General features: G+C 49.2%; 1 protein-coding gene across 2 annotated transcripts in view; it reads right to left on the reverse strand.

The window, feature by feature from the left end:
* ZNF618 (zinc finger protein 618) overlaps nt 1-19,619 on the reverse strand; it is a 163,549-nt gene extending 143,930 nt beyond the window's left edge. For both annotated transcript variants that reach the window (XM_074608347.1, XM_074608346.1), the window contains exon 1: nt 19,456-19,619. In XM_074608347.1, the coding sequence (XP_074464448.1) occupies nt 19,456-19,503 (48 nt within the window). In that variant the 5' untranslated portion in view covers nt 19,504-19,619. The remainder of the gene's footprint in view (nt 1-19,455) is intronic.
* Between the last annotated feature and the right edge of the window lie 1,829 nt (nt 19,620-21,448).

The following is a 21,448-nucleotide window of genomic DNA, read 5'->3' on the forward strand; positions in this document are numbered from 1 at the left end:
CACCTCATTCAAGCAGATGGAGTTGGCAACCCCGAGCCAAACACACGCAGGCAAGGCTGCAAGTCTGAAAGGCTCTGCGTAAACGTTGTAATGTTTTAAGGGACAAGCTATAATCTACGAACAATAGCTCTGGTCACATTCCCGACGAGGCGAATTGTACCCTCCAGACAAGATGTGACACCAGCCGCCCGGCGCTCGCTGACATGGAAACCCGGTCTTTGGCGAGGCGCTGCCCGTGCAACCGCAGCACCCCAGGAAGAGACACGATGAGCCGTGCGCTGCCGCCGCTGGAAACATTACTAATTTCCTCCCAAATTTGTTGAAATTCAGATTATGGTGGCGGCGGCGGGGTGAAAAGGAGGAATTCAAACCCTGGACTGCAGAAATGTCTTTGACAAGCCAGCAATGGGGCACGGACCCAACAGGAGGTGTCCACCGCTGGGACAGCCTCCCCACCGCAGGCTGTGACAACTATCTAGCGTAGTAACACATGGAATTCATCCTCATAAACACAAAAAGCAGAACAAAACAAGCTCTTCTGGCACTGCTCATCCTAGTCTGCAAAACAGGGTGCGCAGGCCAGGAGGAGCCCACAGACCCGGCCGCCCCTGCAGCAGCCACCAGGAGAATCACCAGCTTTCCCAGCCTGCTGAAGTCAAGCCATTTTTCCAAACGAAACATTAACCACAGTGTGATATCAAGATAGAAGACAGCTTTTAATTACACATACAAAGGAGTTCGTAACACCCCAGCTCTGCTGCAAGGGCAGCTTGCTGAGAAAAGCAACTTTGATCAAAGCTTCCAGGCCCCTTCTGTAGACCATAAAACAGAAAATCTAGTGAGCTTACCAAGTAACTGCATAAATTGTCCCCAGGTTTTTATGCACAAGACTCACGAACTTCTAGCCAGAAATAATTCCATTTGTGGCATTACCTTTTTTTTTTTTTTTTCCTGATTTACGTGCCTGTTTTGAGCTTAGAGAGGGAGGATTTTGGAAGCGAAGGAGGCGCCAAACACGCACACACAAAAACGGTCATTTTTACCAGTCCTTTCCAGGTGACAAGCTTTGTGTTTCTGTGCAAAATATTTCTATATACACACTCACACGATATATACAAATATATGCATGTATATGTATATATACACACATATGTATATATATGTACCTTGTGAAGGTCGTAAGAAGCAGCTAGTCCTTCGGGACTGTCTGTGGCATGAGGTCACCTCTACACTTAGCAGGTTGAGTGCAGCAACAAAGCATTTCTCTTGCGCCACGAGAAGACTTCAAGCTTCTTGGCAAGATCGCACATACCTCTTCATTTAAAAACAATATCCGCACAACAGGAACGTGCCCGAGTGTTTTGCAACTCCCTTTGCTGATCTCGGAGTTCCCAGCACGTGGCACAACCCGGGTCCCGGAGGCAGGTACACCAAGCCCGGACCAGGGGCACCAAACACCTACCAGAGGCATTAAAGAGCTCGTTTACAAACAGGCTGTTCCCGGATCTCCTGCCACCAATCGCTATCATCAGCTTCAGCGGACAAGTTTCCTCTGCGAGCTTCTGCCTGCTCTGAACGTATCTAAAGAGCCCTTTGAAGTCAAAATATTCTTAGCAATTAGATCTTCTCTATTTCTTTTTGCCTTCCTAATTATCCTTTTAACTGCCTTCTGCTTATTTTAATAGATCTTCCTATCCTCCTCCTTACCAGACTGTTTATACTTTTTGAAAGCCTACTGCTTACTGCTTCTAATACTGTTTACATCTTCACTCAGCCACCTCAGCTCCGTTGCTGCTTTTTGCCTGATTTCGGAGTTAACCGGGGGAAATTTCCTCTCTGATCTCTACAGCAGTTTGTAAATACCTCCCGTTTTTTCTACAACACGATTCCCTCATATCTGGGAGAGGGAACGAAGCCTCCCCTAGACCACGAAGCACTCTTGAGAAAAATCCATATTCTCACGTATCGCTTTAGGCACACTTCTCTCCACTGCTTTGCCTATCGCTTTTGCATTAGGAATATTAAGCAGATTATTAATGACTGCGTCCCATGTGTTCCCTAACTACCTTATTCATTATCATTTCCTGCCTGAAAAAGTAAACAAATAGCCTTTTGTGCTCAATGTTACAGGAGATTACCTATGAATTTCATTAGTTATGTCTCTACTAGGGGGGGAAAAACCGAGTTGCAAGCGCTTTGGTTTCATGCAAGGGCTTATGCCGGGGCGGGGGTACACACGTGCAACGGCCCCACGTTGGCGGAGGAGGTTCTGGAGCATCCCTTAGGGTTTGGATGTGAGAGTAATTTAGGGTCCATTCAGCAGGAGCTAGAGAGTATATTAAAGGGAGGCTCACTCAATATTTTCTGTTCCTTATAATCCTTCCCTAACCATCTGCTACTGGACACTGGGAAACAGGATACCAACAGAGAGAGAGACAGAAAGCGAGATCTTTTGTTTAAACCACAGAATAGCCATTCTTTACAGCATAACAGCAATTCTCCCCTGTCTAACTTGCTAAGCTCTGCCAGAAAACTCTGAAACACATATTCCATAGATGCAGAGAATAAGCAACGGCATCGAGATATGCAGCGTCCACAGTTTCCCTTGGTAGTTTGTTCTAATAGCTAATCTCCCCTGCTGTTCAAAATTTCCACCTCCTACTCTTAAAAATATTTTTGCGTCTTCATTTTGTCATCTGCATGTTTGGATCCAGCTTCCAGGTATTGTTTCTTGCTACGCAGTTTGCTAAAACGAAGGGCTCTTTGGTACCTGCTTTTTTTTTTTTTTTGCCTTTTTTTTTTAAACCCATGGAAAACTGGCTCCATAAAGATAAAAATCAACAGTGAGGTGTTTTTTTTTTTTTTTTCAGACTCTCATTGTCAGAGAGAGTTTCAAAAAATATGGTGCACATCCCCAAATGTTTAGGAACAAATACCAACGAGTATTTCCTTTGACTCCTCAAATCGCTTCACTCCACTCACACGGTCTGTGTCTTCTCCAACTTTTCAACATCTCTTAAAAACATGAGAGAACTGAAAACGGCGATATTGTATTAAAGCATAAGGACCAGGAGAAGACAGAATAGCTGTTTTCACATAGCTCTCTTGTTCTGCACACCCGTGGTTTGCGTTATCCCATTCCCACGCTCGGTGACATTGCTCATGCTGCAGTTGTCCCTTTCCCACCCCAAAGCCTGGTGTGGCATCTCTGCTCCTTCTCTGCTCTCCCTATCCCACAGGCACTGCCTCCGGCTCCACGAATCCTACCATTCACTGTATCAAAACGATCTCAATCCCTTCGAACAGCTGCACTCCCTCGTTACCCCGTTTCCACCTACCCTTCGGGCATCTCCATGCTCAACCATCAGCCCCCAGCCCTGTGGGGTTGCTGATGCACAGGGTCATCTGCGACTCCATTCACAACCTCTTTCACACCAGCTTGATGCTACCAGAGGGTGTTTTGGTGCATGACATCAAAACATTTTCCCAGCTTGGCACACGACATCCTCCGTCACTTTGACTGAAGAACAAATTCAGTTTGATATTCCCATCACCTCCTCCCTTTACGCTCCGCGCTCCTTTGCTTTGTCAGTCCTCATCCCCAGACCGATGTCAGGCTAAGATGGCACAACGGCATCATTCGCCAGTTTTCCTGGAATATTTTCACTCTAGCCAAGCTGCACAGGAGGAGAAAAAAGAGGGAAACCCAACAGCCAGACCCCACGGGAGTCCCCAGTGAACATCACCCACTCCTGCCGGCTGGAAAACGCTCCCAGCTCCCAGCCGCTGCCCAGCACCACGCTGGGCCCGGGAGCTCTTCTGCACACAGGCTGTTCGTGTGTCACACCTCTTCCTTACAAACAGGGAACAGCAATATTTATTAAACATGTCTAGTTTTTCTGCTTTATTATGCATTTTACCTCTCCTCAGTTGTGATAAGTCTACACAAACCATTATTAGAATTTCTTTTGTTCCTAATACAAATACTTTCTTACTGTTCCTTCCACTGACAGTCACAGATTTTTTCCCTTGTGTTTTTAACTTCCTTTATCAATTTTCTGCACTTGATAACTTCTAACTCAAGGATAACTGTCATCTCTTCCTTTTATTATTCCCCCCCTCTTTTTTTTCCTCTCCCCCCCCTCCCCCCCCCCCACCTTAATTCCCATCCGCGCAGCACTGCCCGGCTCCCGGCGGAGCTGATCCTGCTCGTGCGGGAGGGAGGGGAGGGGAGGGGAGCGCGGGGGTCCTGCACCACACAACCCACAGCCCCGTTTTACAGCCATTTGAAACCCACACCGCAGTTCTTTCATGGCAGCCACCACCCTTTGCTAAAAAGCACCTGTGAATGACAGAGAGGACCACAGATCCTGAAGAAGTCGAACTCCAGACCCAGATGACACCTTTCTGTGAAGTCCCCTGAGGACCCACCTGCAGGGCCGGGCAGGTTAAGGCGGCTGCAAGGGGTGATGCGAAGGCGGGGTTATGCCACAGGCAATGAAGAGCCCCTATGAGAAAGCCAGATGCCATCAAAACCAAAATGAAAACAGATGCCAGCAAATAAAGGCCTATTTAAACTAAAGCCTGAGAAAAATCAAACTAAGGAAGGAGAACATCCAGTTTATGTGGAGCATTTTCTATTGATGAGGTCATAAATGTACCGTATCCCTGAAAAACTATAAAAATTCAGGTAGGAAACAAAAGACCCAAGGCATTACAGTCCATATCCAAATTACAGAGGAACGATGGAGCTGTGTTGATGAAGAGGCAAAATGCAGCCCAATTAATTAAACAAGATTATTATGCCAGCAGGTAGCAGCGAACCTTTATGGACTGGAAGCCCATCCAAGAAAACAGAGTACAGCTCCAGCATCGGCGAGCAGAGAAGGATGCTCAAAACGTCAAAGAACACCAGAGAGGCTGCAGGTCTCTGCCAAGGCAGAAAATATGATTTCACTAATAGGGGAATTCAGTTAATCCCACAGAGACTTGCAAATGCAAATCACAGAACCACACAGAATCACAGACGGGTGGGGGTTGGCAGGGCCCTCTGGAGATCACCCAGTCCCACCCCCGGCCAGAGCAGGGTCACCCAGAGCAGGTGGCACAGGAACGCGTCCAGGCGGGGTTGGAATGTCTCCAGAGACGGAGACTCCCCCACCTCTCTGGGCAGCCTGTGCCAGGGCTCTGCCACCCTCACAGCAAAGAAGTTCCTCCTCATGTTGAGGTGGAACTTCCCATGCTCCAGTTTGTGCCCGTTACCCCTTGTCCTGTCCCTGGGCACCACTGAGCAGAGCCTGGCCCCGTCCTCCTGACACCCCCCCTTTAGCTCTTGCTGAGCAGTGATGAGATCCCCTCTCAGCCTGCTCTTCTCCAGGCTGAACAGCCCCAGGCTCTCAGCCTTTCCTCAGCAGAGAGATGCTCCAGTCCCCTCAGCATCTTGGTAGCCCTTTGCTGTCCCCTCTCCAGCAGTTCCCTGTCCTTCTTGAACTGGGGAGCCCAGAACTGGACCCAGTGCTCCAGCTGCGGCCTCCCCAGGGCAGAGCAGAGGGGGAGGATGACCTCCCTCCACCTGCTGGCCACACGCCTCTTGATGCCCCCCAGACCATTGGCCTTCTTGGCCACAAAGGCCCATTGCTGGCTCATGGTCAAATTGTTGTCCACCAGGACTCCGAGGTGCCTGCGTGAAACCTGCAAGAGCAGGTCTGATGCAGAAAGGATGCTCTTGGTCCCACATAGGACCTCTCCCTGCACCTTGGGAAATGCGTCTGTCTGCTCTGGTGTTCGTGGACCATGAGCCTTGGCACAAGCAGGAGGAATCCAGGCACCATCAGGGATGGAGGTACAGCTCTGTGGAGCTCCTCAACCCCCCCTCAGCCCTGCAGCTCCCGTCCCCTCTGGGGTTGGTCACACAGATGCGACTCCGGAGATAACCACCAAAACCCTGCCCTGCTGTAGAACCCACCATGCGGCCAACCCCAAAAGTCTTCAGAACACAAAAAGCCACACAAAAGAAGTGATTATGCTAACGCTTAGCTAAAGAAAAGGATCTTAATTAGGAAAATGTGTTAAAAAAGAAGCTAAAAGGGCTTGCAGGTGAGGTGGAGAACTTGAAGAAGATGGTTATCACCTACCAAAGGGGGCTTGTTAAACAAATAAGCATGGTTTAAAAGCAGAGTGAAAAAGGCCATTAGAAACAAAAAGACACCCTCAGAAAGAAATCAAAATTACAAGAATGTAAATTCAAGGAGGCTGCACTTGAAGCCATAGATCTCCAATCCAGAAAAAGATTTTGAGAAACAGGCCGCTGAAGGAATAAAACCTGATTTAAAAAAAAAAAAAATAAAAATCAAACACACAAGCACCAGACGTCTGCCAGATTCTGGTATAAATCAAGCACTGAAGAAAGCTAAAACCACAGGACAAAAATTCAACTTCTTTGCACTAGTGCTCAGTTGTGACAGGGCTCAGCAATTCCCCTCCTGGACTCTTCCTTCATCAGGAACGAGCTGAGCATCTGCCTCAAACTGCAGGGTCCCCAGAAAAAGATGCAGACCTGCCTAGCAAAATTAACAGCAAAAGATAAACATCTACAGGGCCAGACAGTATCCATCCCAAAGTCTGAAAGACATTAAGCTATCAAAACTACCTAGCTACCACAAAAATCACTGCTATCAACGTCAGTACCCAAGAACCAGAAAGTAATGAATGGCATCCCCCCGTTTTAGAAGAGTTATGGAAGAGATCCAAGGAACTAGGAACCGCAGAACTTCATTTTTGGAGCAGAAAAATTAGCATAAGCAGTAATTAAAAAAATGAAATTAAAGATCAGTGTTCACAGGTAAAAAAGGAACACCAGGAATCGCTACGGCTTCTGTAGACGGTCGTAACTCCCTGAGCGCTGAGGACCCTGGCAAGGGTCAAGCACCAAGCGGAAAAGGGCGGGTGAGCGGTGCAGCATTCCTGGATTTCCAAAAAGCCTTAGGCAAGTTTCCTCTACGAAGAGTCTTACGGCAAGTACACTCAGAATACTTTCATATGCACAGGATAAAGTAAGAAGTCATCTCATTGATTAGCAACTGATTAAAAGATGGAAAATAAAGGGCAGAAATAGTTCGTTATCACAGTGGGGTCCCGCAGACATCTGCTCCGTGCACCAAGTGAGATCTGGAGAAAGGAATACACCGGGGGGAAAACGACAACATACACAAAATCAAGGTATCTAAATTAGACATTAGCATTCACAAAAGCGATCGAGGAGACACTGAGGGCACTTCTCCAGCAGCACGAGCACGGCCTTCCATGGCAGCCAGCAAGGCAACAATGGATTTGAGCAAAGAAACAGAAAATGTGCCAATGCATAAAGCTGCACCCAGAGCACTGCACACGGTTCTGGTGTGCCCACCTTGAAAGCGGTTGCAGAAATAAAACGGGAAGAAAGGAAGCAAAGGAGGGTGACAAGGGCGATCCATGGAGAGAAACTCCCCTGAGGTGCACAGGGTGCCCATGGACTGCCCTGAGGAGCAGCACCCCAAGGACAGACACACAGGTCATAGAACCATAGAATCGTTAAGGTTGGAAGAGACCCCTAAGATCACAGAATCACAGAATGGTTTGGGTTGGAAGGGACCTTAAAGCCCACCCAGTGCCACCCCCTGCCCTGGGCAGGGACACCTCCCACCAGACCAGGCTGCACCAAGCCCCGTCCAACCTGGCCTTGAACCCCTCCAGGGATGGGGCAGCCACAGCTTCTCTGGGCAACCTGGGCCGGGGGCTCACCACCCTCAGAATGAAAAATTTCTTCCTGATACCTCATATAAATCTCCCCTCTTCCAGTTTGAAGCCACTACCCCTCGTCCTGTCACTACTTGCCCTTACAAAAGTCCCTCCCAGCTTTCTTGTACGTCCCCTTCAGATACTGGAAGGGGCTCTAAGGTCTCCCCGGAGCCTTCTCTTCTCCAGGCTGAACCCCCACAACTCTCTCAGCCTGTCCTCACAGCAGAGGGGCTCCAGCCGTCGGACCATTTTTATGGCTTCCTCTGTCCCTGCTCCAACAGGTCCATGTCCTTCTGATGTTGGGGTCTCCAAATCATCAAGTCCAACCATTAACCTAGCACCGCCAAGTTACTGGCAAGGTCGCTGCTTCCCAAAGCACAAAGCTAAACCCCAAAAATAAACCCCGCAAGCAAGGGAAAGCAAATATTTTTTCATGCTCCTATTTGCCTAAATAAATTGCAGACGCTGCAATTATCCAAATCATCGCCTCGTCGGCCGGTAACGCCAGGCTACTGAAAATCCACATAACGAGGGGCTGCAGCACATCCTGGGGACAAGATACCAGGAGCCTCCAAAGGGTGGGCACAGCACTGTGAAGCAGAGGTGAGAAAGAAAGAGCTGGATTGGACTGGAAATAAAGCTATTATTAGCAAACCATCTCTCCCCTACCTGGAGTTACACAGGACTTGGGTATAAGACAGCTCCTGCCCTACAGAGTTTGCTGGCCAGGCTGCAGAAAAGAGTTTGCAATACTGTTTTCTTCTTCTAATTTATTAAGTTGGTCGCCACTCAACATCTGGTGATGGAGGAACGGGAACGAAAGCTGCTGATGGCTTCAGCACCTCATGTAAAAAGGCATCCCCCATACAGGAGAGGGCACAAAAACATCTCAAGAGGGTGGGAGACACCAACAACCCCAACCGGAGCCAGCAGGGAGCTCCTGCAAAGAGATGGGTCTGGAGCCACGGCTCAGAGCAAAACTTCCTGTGCCTTGAAACAGCGAGAGGGGGAAACACAGCAACGCAGCAAGTCGAAGGAAAATGCTGGAGGATGGATTCATAGAGGTGTCCAAGAGGGGAAAAATGGTTATGATCCAACATCTCACCTTCCTCGTGCAGAATTATTAATAGTTCCCGCACAGAAATGAGTACCGGAGCCAGCGTGTTTGCTGGGTCCTCGGCTTCGCTGGGGGATGTTCCTCCAGTCAGCTTCGGCTCACGTCTGAAACCCCTAAACTGTCTCCAGAAAGAAAGAACGGTCCCAAGTTCTTCGAGTTTACAGCTCGCTGCGACGTCTACTCAGAAAAAATCTAACAAAAATAACTGGGGAAAAAGTTTAAAAGTTACGATGTCCCAGAAAAAAAAAAAAAGTTTCTGCAGTTTGCTTTTGAAAAATTTCCTACTGCTTTTTTGGGTTTGTGGGATCATTAAAATAGCTGAGCTGGGAACGTCATTTACTTTGTTGGTTTTGCTAAGAAAGAGTACCTTCTGGGATGGAACAGTGGGGATGTTTATGGGGGGAAAAAAAGGCTTTTTGTGAATAAAATGGATTCAACCATTGATATGCAAAATAGACCAAATGATTATTTATATAACAAACTACTAGAACGTGATCAAACTTTAAATATTTAAAAAAAAAACAAAAAAAACACCACTTTGGAAGAAGAGAAACCAAAATGTATTATTCCTGGTGCCAGAATATTTCTAAATGAAAGCATGTATTAATGGAATATGTTCCTTGTATTTATTGCGTAAGGGCTCTCTTGCCATAGAGAGAGTTAAGGTAGAGGGACGGTGTGTTTTGGAAACAACGTTGGCCGAGCACTTGAAAATTACACAAATCCAGAGGAGACAGATAAATTTTTTTTGCTATTTTTGGGTGGGAGGAAGGAAGAGGCTTGAAAAATGTAAATATTCTAATGCCATTTTTCCTCCAGAATGATATTTTGCTCATGATAATAGTCTCTTAACAGAACGAAATCCTTCTGTCCCGCAGAGTCAAAGGGGTCAGGCTGAAGCACAGGAATTAGGTACCATTTTACCGACTTCAGTCAAAGCTACTTGTGGGGAAATTTAACCACAAGCCTAAACCCCTGCAGGACTGGTCCCTAAGTGAATTCCTAAGCAGAACAAAAATTAAAACATTGAAGATTAAAAAAAAAAAAAAAATCCAACCAAACCACACATCCTATGAGGAAAAGTCATGATACAAATGGAAAATTCCTCCCTGGCTCCATGGATGCTAATTGCGTACCTTATGCTAGGAGCTGAATATCATAAATTTCTACATATATATTTAATTAGGCTAATTTGTAAAACGTAGACATATGTCTGCTTAAAGTAGACAGGAGCATTTCATTTTATACATTTTAAATATCACATAATGAACTACAATCACAAACACTGTTTATGCTGGAGCAGGAAGGCCAAAGAGCTCTGTAGAAGCAGGAAAGCACAAACATTTCGGAGTCAGCCAAACACCCACCCGCAAGGTGTGCCTGCTGTCTCCCCCGCGCTATGGGGAACCAAAAGCAACCGCAGCATTCTCAGCGAATCTCCTTCTCACCAACTAAACCAATTCAGACCACGGCATTAAAAAAAAAAAAAAAAAATTAAAAATGTAAATGCCTGCAAGGCTTCTGGAAACGGGTCTCTCATTTTTCTCGATTTTGGGGTGTTTCTTCCTCATTTACGAATGGCATCACCATTTCCACTGAGGATGCTCCAGTGGACTCATGCCTACATCCGTCCGATGTCCGCAAGCCGCTTCCAGCAGCTGAAACTGCATCACCGCCCGCGGACCACGCGTGACCCAACTTGGACCTTGCAAACTTACTCTGGATGTATTTTGCCACCACCTAATGCAATTTATTTAGACACATTTGCATTTTTTATTCCTCGCCCAGCGTCCTCCCCGGCTAGCGGCAGAGCGGGTCCCCCTCCAAGGCTGTCTCCCTGCAGTGTCCTAACAAACCTGATTAAGGAGAAACGCTAATTCTAACTGCTGTTATCACCAACCAGCCAAATTTACAGGCCTCTAAAATAAAGACAGATAAGAAGGTAAAAATATCCCTCCCTCGGAGTTAATACGCAGTGTGCCTCAGTGGTATTAACCATAACCAGATAGCCGAAGCCACATGCCCCCAAGCAGCCAAAACACACCCGGGGACAGTCTTCCTGGTGTCCAATTATTAATTCCTTCACTGGCAAACTTCATCCCCAGCTCTGCCAGCCCACACCAGTCCCACCAGCTGGTGCCCACCAGGGACCACCCACCCAGCAACCCCAGGGCCACCAACTCGTCCCCCGGTATCGCTGCCACCACCGTCGTCATCCCAACGATGCACTTCAGCATCTCGAGAGCCCGAGGTGGGCTCCTGTGGATGGCACCACACAATTGCAAGAGAAATCCTGTTGATTCCCAAGGGGATTTTCAGATCCCCTCCGCTACCAGCCCGATCCAAATCCAGCTGTGCCTCCCTACACGGGTTTCAAAAATGCATACAGAAATTCAAAAAGGTATTTTGTTTCCAGCAAATAATTATCCTGTGTCCTCCCAACCCTCCCTTCCCACCCTCAAAATTACAAATATCACAAATGCCAGTAAAAGCTCAGGATTTGCAGCCCTCAGACTAAAGCACATCAGACCTTGAGCGACGGATTTACACCCAGAAAGCAGCAGCTCTTCTTGGGTTTCAAGCTACGAATCCGCCGAGGCTGTCTGCAGGCTGCTCACTGGGGTGCTCTCCGTTCAAACTACACCCAACAGGCTGCAGACTTCCTCTAAAATATCACACACACCTGCTGAAATAGGGTTTCATTCATTCTCCCCTTGTGTAGCCAAGTAATTAAAATAATACTAAAAAAAAAAAACCCTCACCAAAATACAGACAACTTGATTCCGAGCGTGCACCCCAAAGTGCGGCGGCGCCCCAAGGGCCACGACCGGGCTCTGCTCCCAACAGGGTCAACCCACGTCGCTGCGGGTTTTCCTCCAGATTCCCCTCCCGGCTCTCCCACACCAGCAGAGCTCTTGGCTTTGGTTGCAGAGTTTTGAAAACTGAGGTTTAATACTTCTAAAAATAGGTCTAAAGCAATTAAATACTTGTACTAAAATTGTTCTCAACGTACTGGAAACAGAACGTAAATGATGAGCCTTCAACGCAAGCACACCCAACTTCTTCTGAAAACTCACTTCTGTTGCTATTTTCGGGCAGGAGAGGATACCTACACCCACGCAGCGTAAAAAATTAACTTGCAAAAAATGACTTGCTGCCCGAACGTATCTAGTAAAATGAAATCACAACAAGTATTAATGCCTGAAGACCCCGGAAACACGGTGGTGCCATCAGGACACCAGAACTGGGTCATGACCACGTCTGGACCGTCGTGGCTGTTGAAGAAAGCCCTGCTCAGCTCACTGCCGGTGGAAAGGTCTCACAAACACACCTGGTCTCACTTCTACCAGCTGCCGAGATACTGAACCTCATGTGCTAACACCCCTAATTTCTAAAACAGAGGACACTGATGGCTCGCCAAGGTCTGACCCCAGCGCTGCCGAGCCACTTGCCGGCACAGACCTGATGGTCCACGCAGCATCCCAGACTCACCGGAGAGCTGCACTCTCCATCGACGCGTCCATGTGCACCAACCAACATGCACACACGTGTACTGACCCCTCATGTGTACGGTGGCTTCGGCAGCCCCCAGCCGACGTTCCCATTTCCCTGGCTCAGCCTGTTACCAGCCACAGCCAAAATCTACCGTCGCCGCTTTTCCACTTCCAGCCTTATTTTTCACGTTACGCCAGCCAAATATAGATGCGAAACGAACAGGAGGACTGTAAATTACAAGCAAGGAAGGCCTTGCCTGTATAATTAAATCTTTGCAGGTAGAGCACACCAGCTAAGCCTTTCTAAGAAGCGCCTGGGCAACACAGGAGAGAGCCATGAAGACAGAGGAGACACTCCCCGGAAGAGCTACCCTAGCGGAGGAACAGGTACGGTGACACTGCTCCCACCACCAAAAAGCATCATGCACTCCGGGCTGACCCCGAGCTCTGCAATTTCACCCCAAACGGGATGTGTGGCCTCCAGCTTCTCCAGAGGCGGCACAACTCCATCAACCACAAGTCTCATCACCTGGAAGGAGCCTGAAACTCTGCCCTGACCTCATCCAAGAGTCACCGGGGCCCATCCTCACCCCCGGAGCCACAAGCACAGCAGGTTCAGCTGGTCCGACCTCCTCAGGGGAGGCTCCCGGTGCCTAACACAGCATCCCAGCACGAGCAATCACAGACCGGTCCACGAACCTGAGCTACCTGCCAACCGATCACCAAAACACCCCAAAAGGCGTAGAGCACAAACACTCTTCTCCATGGGTACAGAGGTGGTTTGAGTAGGGGTCCAGAGTCTACTCTGCTAATACCACTTCTACACAGCTCGTACCCTCAATGGGGCCTCCTTCCCCCAAATACACCTCTCTGAATAAGAAACTTCTTTGCGGTTGTGCTTTCAAAGAGTACGGAGGAGGGTTTTCTCTACTTAACCTCCTTTTTCTGCCACTGCTCACTTTGGGAGCAGCAAACAGACACTCAAGTAAGTAAGACGCAAGTACCTCAGAAAAGCCATCATGCAGCTTGGCCGGCACCTCCACATGCGTTTACACATTCAATCACATCAGGGTGCAAAACCCACATTACAGGAGATCACCCATATCCCTCATGTCGGTATCCGACCAGCAGACGCACGTTTCAGAGGCTAGCAGAGCAATTGCTGCATGGGAAAAGCCGAGCCTGCTGACCCCAGCCCCAAAGGAAGACCAGTGCTCATGCTCAACCTCCCTCACCAACAGCAATGAGAGCTCAACAGGAGACAGCAACCAAGGCCCAGGACCGCGGGAGGACAGATGCAAGGTCCAAATATCCAACATCAACCAAGGGAAAGCAACCCTGCCTTTGTGAACACCCTGTCCAAAGAGTGGTACATGGCAGCTTTGGCATCTCCAGCACCCACGTGTCTTGGGAAGGGACTGGCTCCACAGAAAGGGGATGTCCTCCAGTCCTTCCCTTCTTCCAAAGAAGACACAAATGCGTAGCAATGCCTCCTATGTCCCATGACTCACCCGAACATGCAGCAGCTACGGGTCCATCTCAGCTTCCCCACAACCAGGCAGGGATGGGAGGCACCAAACTCTGCTCCAGCCAGAGCCAACCATGCTACTGTGGCCATGGGCTTTGCAGAGAGCCAGCTGTTGCCGAAGCCACCCATCAGCTCAATGGGCTCCTATTAGTTATGCTTATTAAATTTTGCATCCTCTTGATGATCACAGAATCATAGAATGGTCTGGGTTGGAAGGGACCTTTGAAGACCTTCTAATCCAACCCCCTGCCCTGGGCAGGGACACCTCCCACCAGCCCAGGTTGCTCCAAGCCCCAGCCAACCTGGCCTTGAACCCCTCCAGGGATGGGGCAGCCACAGCTTCTCTGGGCAACCTGGGTTGGGGGCTCACCACCCTCAGCGTAAAAAATTTCTTCCTTGTATCTAGTCTAAATCTTCCCTCTTTTCGTTTAAAACCATTACTCCTTGTCCTACTGCAACAGGCCCTAGTGAAAAGCCCTCTATACAAATATTATATATGCTGTATATTATATATATGTATATATATACATATTAATTTCTTTTCTCTTCCTGCTACAACTTTACCCCACTCCCACTGTCACCCAGAGCCAGTCAAGGTCACCAGGAGCCCCGTGCCGTGCCTCGGGCACGTAGTCAACCCCTCCACCGTACACCCTGTGCCGCCACCTTACCGGCTCCCTCTTCCCACCCCTGGTGCCACGGCTTAAAACCCCAGCTCTGAGACGACTGCCGACGAGGCAGAGCCCAGCGCCACTGACGAAAGACACATCACAAATGGTTATTTTTCATATACTATCCACGGTAAACAGCATCATTCATTTCTATTCCCTTGCTCCAGACAAATCAATGATTGTTAATGCAAAGTCAACACGTCCAGATGTAGTTTGCATACTAGTTAACCACTAAATTGGCATCACATAGTACAAAATAATCAAGAGACATTCAAGGAATCAAACAAAAGCAAAAAGGAGGCAGATGACTAGCAATTAATCCATAAAAGACCTTTAAAAATTAGAAACTTCTTCCCCAGAAAGCACGGTATGGCCAAGCTGAATCCGTAAATGCGAACTTCTAACTATACGTCATGCTAGATGCTCAGAAATTTAGAAATTACAGGAAATAAGTATCTCGTGGTGGCATTTTCTCATGTCCCTTTCCAAGAAGGAACCACAGCCTCCAGCCCCGCTCGCAGTCCCTGCCCCAGCGCCCCATCCCCTCGCCCTCCCGCCGGAGCCCCCCTCGGCACTTCGGGGACCAGCGGGGCCCATCCTGCCAGCGGCGCCTCCGGCAAAACTCCCCGGCACCACGGGACCATCCCCGTCCATGTCACAGCCCCAGCATCATTCCCACGCGAATAATCCCTTCCGTGGCACAGCATCCAAAGAAGCGGACACGAAACCGGATCAGCACCAGCCTGAGAGCAGGCTTCAACCCCAAGAAATTAAAAAAAAAAATTAAAATTTAAAAAAAAAAAAAAATTAAATTCATCTAACTTTGAGAACACTGATTTCACTACCGCACTGGCATCACGGCAACTTGAGGGCACATCCCCAGGGCCACGTGACGAACCGAACTATTCCCGGCGTTGCGTTATGGCAGTGATATATATTTAAATTATTCGGGAGTTATGCGAACAGCATCCTAGGGTTTTATACGGCGCCTCCGTAAATATTATCTACTACTTTAATAATATTACGTCTGTTTTCATCCCTGGATGAAAACATGTCTATATTCATCCTCACTGAGGATGAGGGACTTGTATTTTTTTAAAAAAAAAAAAAGAAAAATTTCATTTCAATTATGTCACGAGAAATCCGTTGGTATCGCTCTGCCGGGCTCCCTTCCTCCCCCTCCCCCTCCCCAGGCCGCCAAACAGCAAATTTTAAAATGATAAATATTGATCGACTTTCCAGAAAAAAAAAAAAAAAAAAACAAAAACAAAACAAAACACAAAAACAATTAAAAAATAAAAATTAATCCCCCTGAAAGCAGACCGCGACGAAAAAACGATGAAAAATTTTTCAAGCAGGAGGAGGAGGTTTCCCCTTGGAAGGACACCGGCACGCAGAAAGGTTAGATTCAGAAACCCATTATAACCTCAACCGGAGCTTTTCATCACCGGCGGAACGTATAATGGAAGCCGTTGTTCAAAAAGAAACTGATAGAGAGAGAGTTAAAGATTGGGAAGGTTGCGGTAGGCACACCTCCGGCGGGCGGCATCCCCCCGCTTGCAGCCCAGCACTATGGCACCGCGCTCCCACCTCTGCGGGGACGTGACGGGCACGAACCCACAGAAAATTCACTTATTCCCACAACCGCCGAAAACAGGTTAAAACAGACACAAACTAAGGCCTTTCAAGTTTCAGTTCCTCTGTTTGAGGAGAGCACCATCAAACTTGCCTGATACAACTGCGAAAACGCGGTCATTCTGACCCAAAATTGAATCTATCTCGTTATTCGTAATGAAAACGCAGCACCCATCGATGTGTGTCGTGTCCCCCCCCCACCCCCCATCCCATGGCACAGCCACGGTGCTGCTCCCCACATCCCGGGGGTGACAGGCAGAGAAAAAGCAGTAGGAAAAGATCTCCGTTTGGAAAAAAAAAAAAATAAAAACGTATGAAACCTTAAAAAAAAATAATTAAAAAAAATAAATTACAGCTAAACAGTTTCTTTGGGTCTAATCACCGAGTAAGGGAAAGTTACGGGGTGCAGCTCAAGGAAGGGAATTTTTGGAGTGTAAGAATATGGAAAAGCCCCCACGGTAAAGCTTCCTGGATCGAAACCACTAATAAAATATTCTCCGGGATTGTTTAATCCAATTTAGATTACCGGGTGTAATTTTGCCCCATCCGTGCCACCCCGCTCTATCTGCACCAGCACTGCCCTGGCACCACGGCACTCGCTTCAGTATTTGCTTAAAATAAAAAAAAAAAAAAAAAAAAAAAAAAAAAAGATTCAGGAAGAGGGTGGGTCCTTCGGGGGGGGAATAAATGCAAAAAAAAAAAAAAAAAAAAAATGAAGTTGACATTTCAGACTATTTTCTCCTCCACCCAAGAGTTATCCTCCTTTGCAAATTTTTTCCATTTCCCCCCCACCCCCACCTCCACCCTCACCCCCCCACTCTGAGCAACCCAAAATGCGAAACAAATGACGGGGAGGAAGGGTGAAAAACAGTCCCAGAATCCTAAATTCACCGGCCCTCCTGCCTAATTTCCAGCAAATATCAAGTTACAGTGAAATAAAAATCAAAGGAGAAAAGGAAAAAGAAAAAAAAAGAAAGAAAGAAAAAAAAAAACTTTTCAGGGCTTTGAGATTCAGATTTAAAAATTCATTCCGGATTGAAATTTTTTTTTTTTTTTTTTTTTTTTTTTTAAAGCGCCTGAATTGCAGCATTTGCGGGTGGGTGCCCGGCAGCTCCAGAAACTCACTGCTGAGTTCAAAATTTAAAAATGCCTTTTTCAAAAAAAAAAAAAAAAAAAAACAACCAAAAACCCCCACACACACACCAAAAAAAAAAAAAAACCAAACTGCTGCAGCTGTGGAGCCAGCCATCTTGCTATTTTGTCCCCATTTTAGAGAGGAGACTGTGTCAAGGTTGGTAAAACTCAATGTTGACCTAATCTTTCCCTTCCTCTCCCTCCCCCGCTTTTGGGTGGAAAGGCCATGCATCTCTCCTATATTGCTTTTTTTTTTTTTCTTGAAACAATGCAGGTTTCAGTGCTCTTTTGTTATTTATTTTTAAAAAGATCAATACCAAGACCCCCCGTATTCAAGGGCAACCCTACAATAATAAACCAGTGTGTGCACAGTCCAGAAGTCGCAAGGCACCCCCCCTAAACAGCAAAAGAGGAGGCACAGAACAGCGTCTAAAAAAAAAAAAAAAACAAAAAAAACCCAACAAAACCAAAAAAAAAAAAATTATGAAAAAAAGATATTTTTCAGTTCAAACTCCAGGAAGGCTTTACAGCAAGAGTCAGAGAGAAAAAGGATTTTGAAATTGTGAAAAATAATCATGGCTGAGCCCTTTAAAGGCACTTTAGTTTTACTGTTTAAAAAAAAAATCAAAATCACTAAATCTGCAATTATTTTTTTCACAATATTGTTAATTATGCATATTCATAATATAATGGCGGACCTTATAATAAACCTGTGTAAATCCTAGATTGATATGATCCCCAGTATCTGGAGTTGTTGCAGCGTGTGTGCTTAAAAAAAAGAAGGAAAAAAAAAAAACCTACTATGGAAATTTTTTTCTGTACAAAAGAAGTAGGAAATTAAATGCTGGAAACTATGTTTTAATTATGCCAGGAGAAACCATCCGAAAAGCCAAGAAATTCAAAAATAAAACTGACATTTGACTCTTAATTTTGCTTGTCCTCGTGTTTTCCTGGACTGTGTTTAGAACCTCATTGTTTAAGAGCAGTTTTGCATGAAATCCAAAATCACCAAAAAAAAAAAAAAAAAAAAAAAATTTGGGTGTGTCCACAGCAAATTTTCTATGCTCTAATTTTCCTGCAAAACTCCTCGTTTGAAACAAATAACTTTAAGCACTGCAGCAAAAAAAAAAAAAAAAAAAAGAAAAGGGAAAAAAAAACGGGAAAAAAAAAAAAGAAGAAAATCAGTTTTGGCACAGCGTGCTGCACAAGTTCAAAATTACAATGAAGTACAATTCCTAATTGCTCCGTAACAGCAATTCTCCCACTTTCCCAAACTCCCCCATCCCCGCAGCCCACCCGGGGGTGCCCACCCTGGCCCCCGCACCCCGCTGCGCCCCCGGCTCCTTCGTCTCCAGAAAAAGGGGCAGCGGGGGGGGGGGGGGGTGTGGGGGGGAGGGAACCCGAATTCATTCAAATTCCAGCTTAATTTTCATTTACATATTCCCTGGGCTTCGCCTCCGAAGGGACAAACCGGGGATGTGCGGGGCGAGGCGGGGGGGTGCGGGGGGGTGACCCGGCCCCGCCGCCCCCGACTTTCTCCAAAAATGAGAAATAGCTGAATATTTCCTCTTTTTTTTTTTTTTTTGCAATTTTAATTTCTCTTTTTTTTTTTTTATTTACGAAATAGTCTCCTCTAGGTGGCGTCGTTTTAATGGAAAAAAAAAAAAAACCTACCGTTCGGGAGGAAAATTAGAGAAGGGGCAAAAAGAAAAAAAGGAGAAAAAGGGGGGGGGGGGGGGGGGGAGAGAAAAAGGAAAGAAGAAAAAGCCCCGCGGAGGGGAGCGGCGCCCGGCGGGCCCGGGGCCGGGGGCAGCGGGGGCCGGGGGGTGCGGGGCGGGCCGGGCCGGGCCGGGCCGCGGCCGGTCCCCGCCGACATGGCCGCTGGGCGCCGCTTTGTTTTCCGCCCCGGTGCGAGGGGGGCGGCGGGGCCGGTGCGGGGCCGAGGGGGAGCCGCGTCCCGCCGGCGCCCCCCGCGCACTGCGCCAAAGCGCCGCCGGCGGGGGCTCCGCGACGGGGCGGCTGCGGCGGCCGCCCTCCCTCCCTTCCTCCCCGCTCCCTCCGCCTCCCCCCGGGGGACACGCCGCCCGGCCCGCCGCCTACCTGCGCTCCCGTCGCCGCCGCCGGAGCGGAGCCGTCCGGCTGGTTCATGAGGCTGGGGCGGGAGGCAGGCGAGCCCCGCGCCGCCGGGGCCTGCGATCCGCCGCGCACAATGCCGGCGCCGCCGCCGCCGCTGCCTCCTTTCCGCCCTCCCAGGAGCGGCGAGTGGGGGCGATGCCCCCGCTGCGCGGGTGGGCGGCTCGCCGGGCTGCTGCAGCCCCCCTTCCCCCCGGGGGCATGGGCCGGGGCGGCCGCCGCGGGCACGGGCGCTGCCGCTAGCGGCGCGGCGCGCAGGGCTGGGCGGGCGCCTCCCGCTGCCGAGCCCGCGCCGCCGCCATCACCAGCCGCTCTGGGGGCAGCTCCAGCCGCCGCAGCGCGCTCGCAGCCAGCGGCGGCGGCGGGAGAAAGGGGCTGAGTCTGGCCCAGCGCGGCAGCCCCGCCGGACCGGCCCCGCCGCCGCTGCCCTCCGCCCCCGCACCGGGCCCGGCCCCGCCGCCGCGGCCGCCCCAGCCCGGCCGCCGCCACCGGCGGGCGCGGGGCCGCTCCGCGCCGTGGGGCCGCCGCCGCGGCGCCCCCCGTGGAGCGGGGCGGGGGGTGCGGAGCGGACCCTCGGGGAGCCCCGGCCAAGCGTCGTCGTTCCCCGAGCCTCCGCGGGCCCGGCCCGGGCGGGGGGTGAAAGCCCGGCAACGGCACGGCCCCCCCCGAGCTTCCCCCGGCCGCTCGGGTCGCTCCTCGCAGCGGGTGAAGGCGAAGGGCCCTGGGGAGAAGCGGGGCCCGGGGGGTGCGGGGGAGGCAGAGGGGCCTGTGCGGCATCGCCCCTGCCCGCATCGCTCCCCCTCCGAGTACCCCGCAGCTCCCAGGGGTGTCCCCCCCCAGCGCCCCCCGTGTTTCAGAGCTGTTTCCCCATGGTGCAAAACGGGGGGGGAAAGCCTTTCCCCATCCCCTCCTGAAACTCGGCCCCGCACCATCGCCATCCCCACGCAGCTTTTCCTCCACACGTGCTCACGACGCTCGGTGCCGCCCCGGCAAACTTTGCCATGTTCCCCCAAAAAGCGAGGGGGGGGAAAAAACAAAAAAGGCAGTGCTTTGCTTCCCCTGGAAAACATACAGCATTAACTATAAACGTAATTACATCTCGTGCATACCTGGTGTTTTTCTGCCTTGCGTAGCGCTGCCAAAAAATAGTTACTAATAGTATTAATAAAATAACCTGAACTCATGGATTTCCCTGCCCCGGCCCATGAAACCCTCTTTCCCAAGAGCTCCACAAAGCTGGAGATTTGTGGAGAGTCGAACGCCGATTTTGTTCTCGTTGCCCAGACTAAAGATAGCTTCAAAGATATTGCAAAACACAAATTTATTTTTCTTAATATCTTTCATGCAGATTTCATTCCAAAACGCTGTACAGTCAGATAATGTAATTACAGAGCTAAATAAAAACAAAGGGGCAGGGGAATTGGTGGAGATGTTGGGCAAGGGAAGATGTTTTCCGAATGAGCTTAGAAGGGATGTGGGAAGTCAAGAGGCAAAAACTGCTCATAAGGCTCTTTCACCCCCCGAGTCGGTGTGAAAAGGAGCCAGAAGGGCACCCCTGTGGACCAGAATAAAGCAAAATAGGGTGTTTAACAAACAGTATGGTTTGAGGAAGGTTTGGGAAAAAATGCCATTTTGACATGGAGTTTGTAGGATGAGAAGGTGCGTAGAGATGCCCTCAACAGCCTTCAGGAAAGCTGCTCGCTGCCCTCCTTCCCGAAGTCAAAGCCTGGAGAGAAAAGATTCCACCCCCCTGCGTACCATGATGTCCAAGGGCCCGTTTCGAGCAGTCGCTGCCTGCCTTGAAGCCTCTTCAGCTATGGAGAATCCATCACAAGTCATGGTGACTTGGCCAACCATTCCTCACCCCCGCTGCTGAAAGATGCAACCCTGACTCACTTCGAGCTGTTTTGCTGCCCTTCGGTACGTTTGTAACATGGAAGAGCCTCCTGCCATCCCATGT

The sequence above is a fragment of the Larus michahellis genome, chromosome 15 (assembly GCF_964199755.1).
Source record: "Larus michahellis chromosome 15, bLarMic1.1, whole genome shotgun sequence".
Lineage (NCBI taxonomy): Eukaryota > Metazoa > Chordata > Aves > Charadriiformes > Laridae > Larus > Larus michahellis.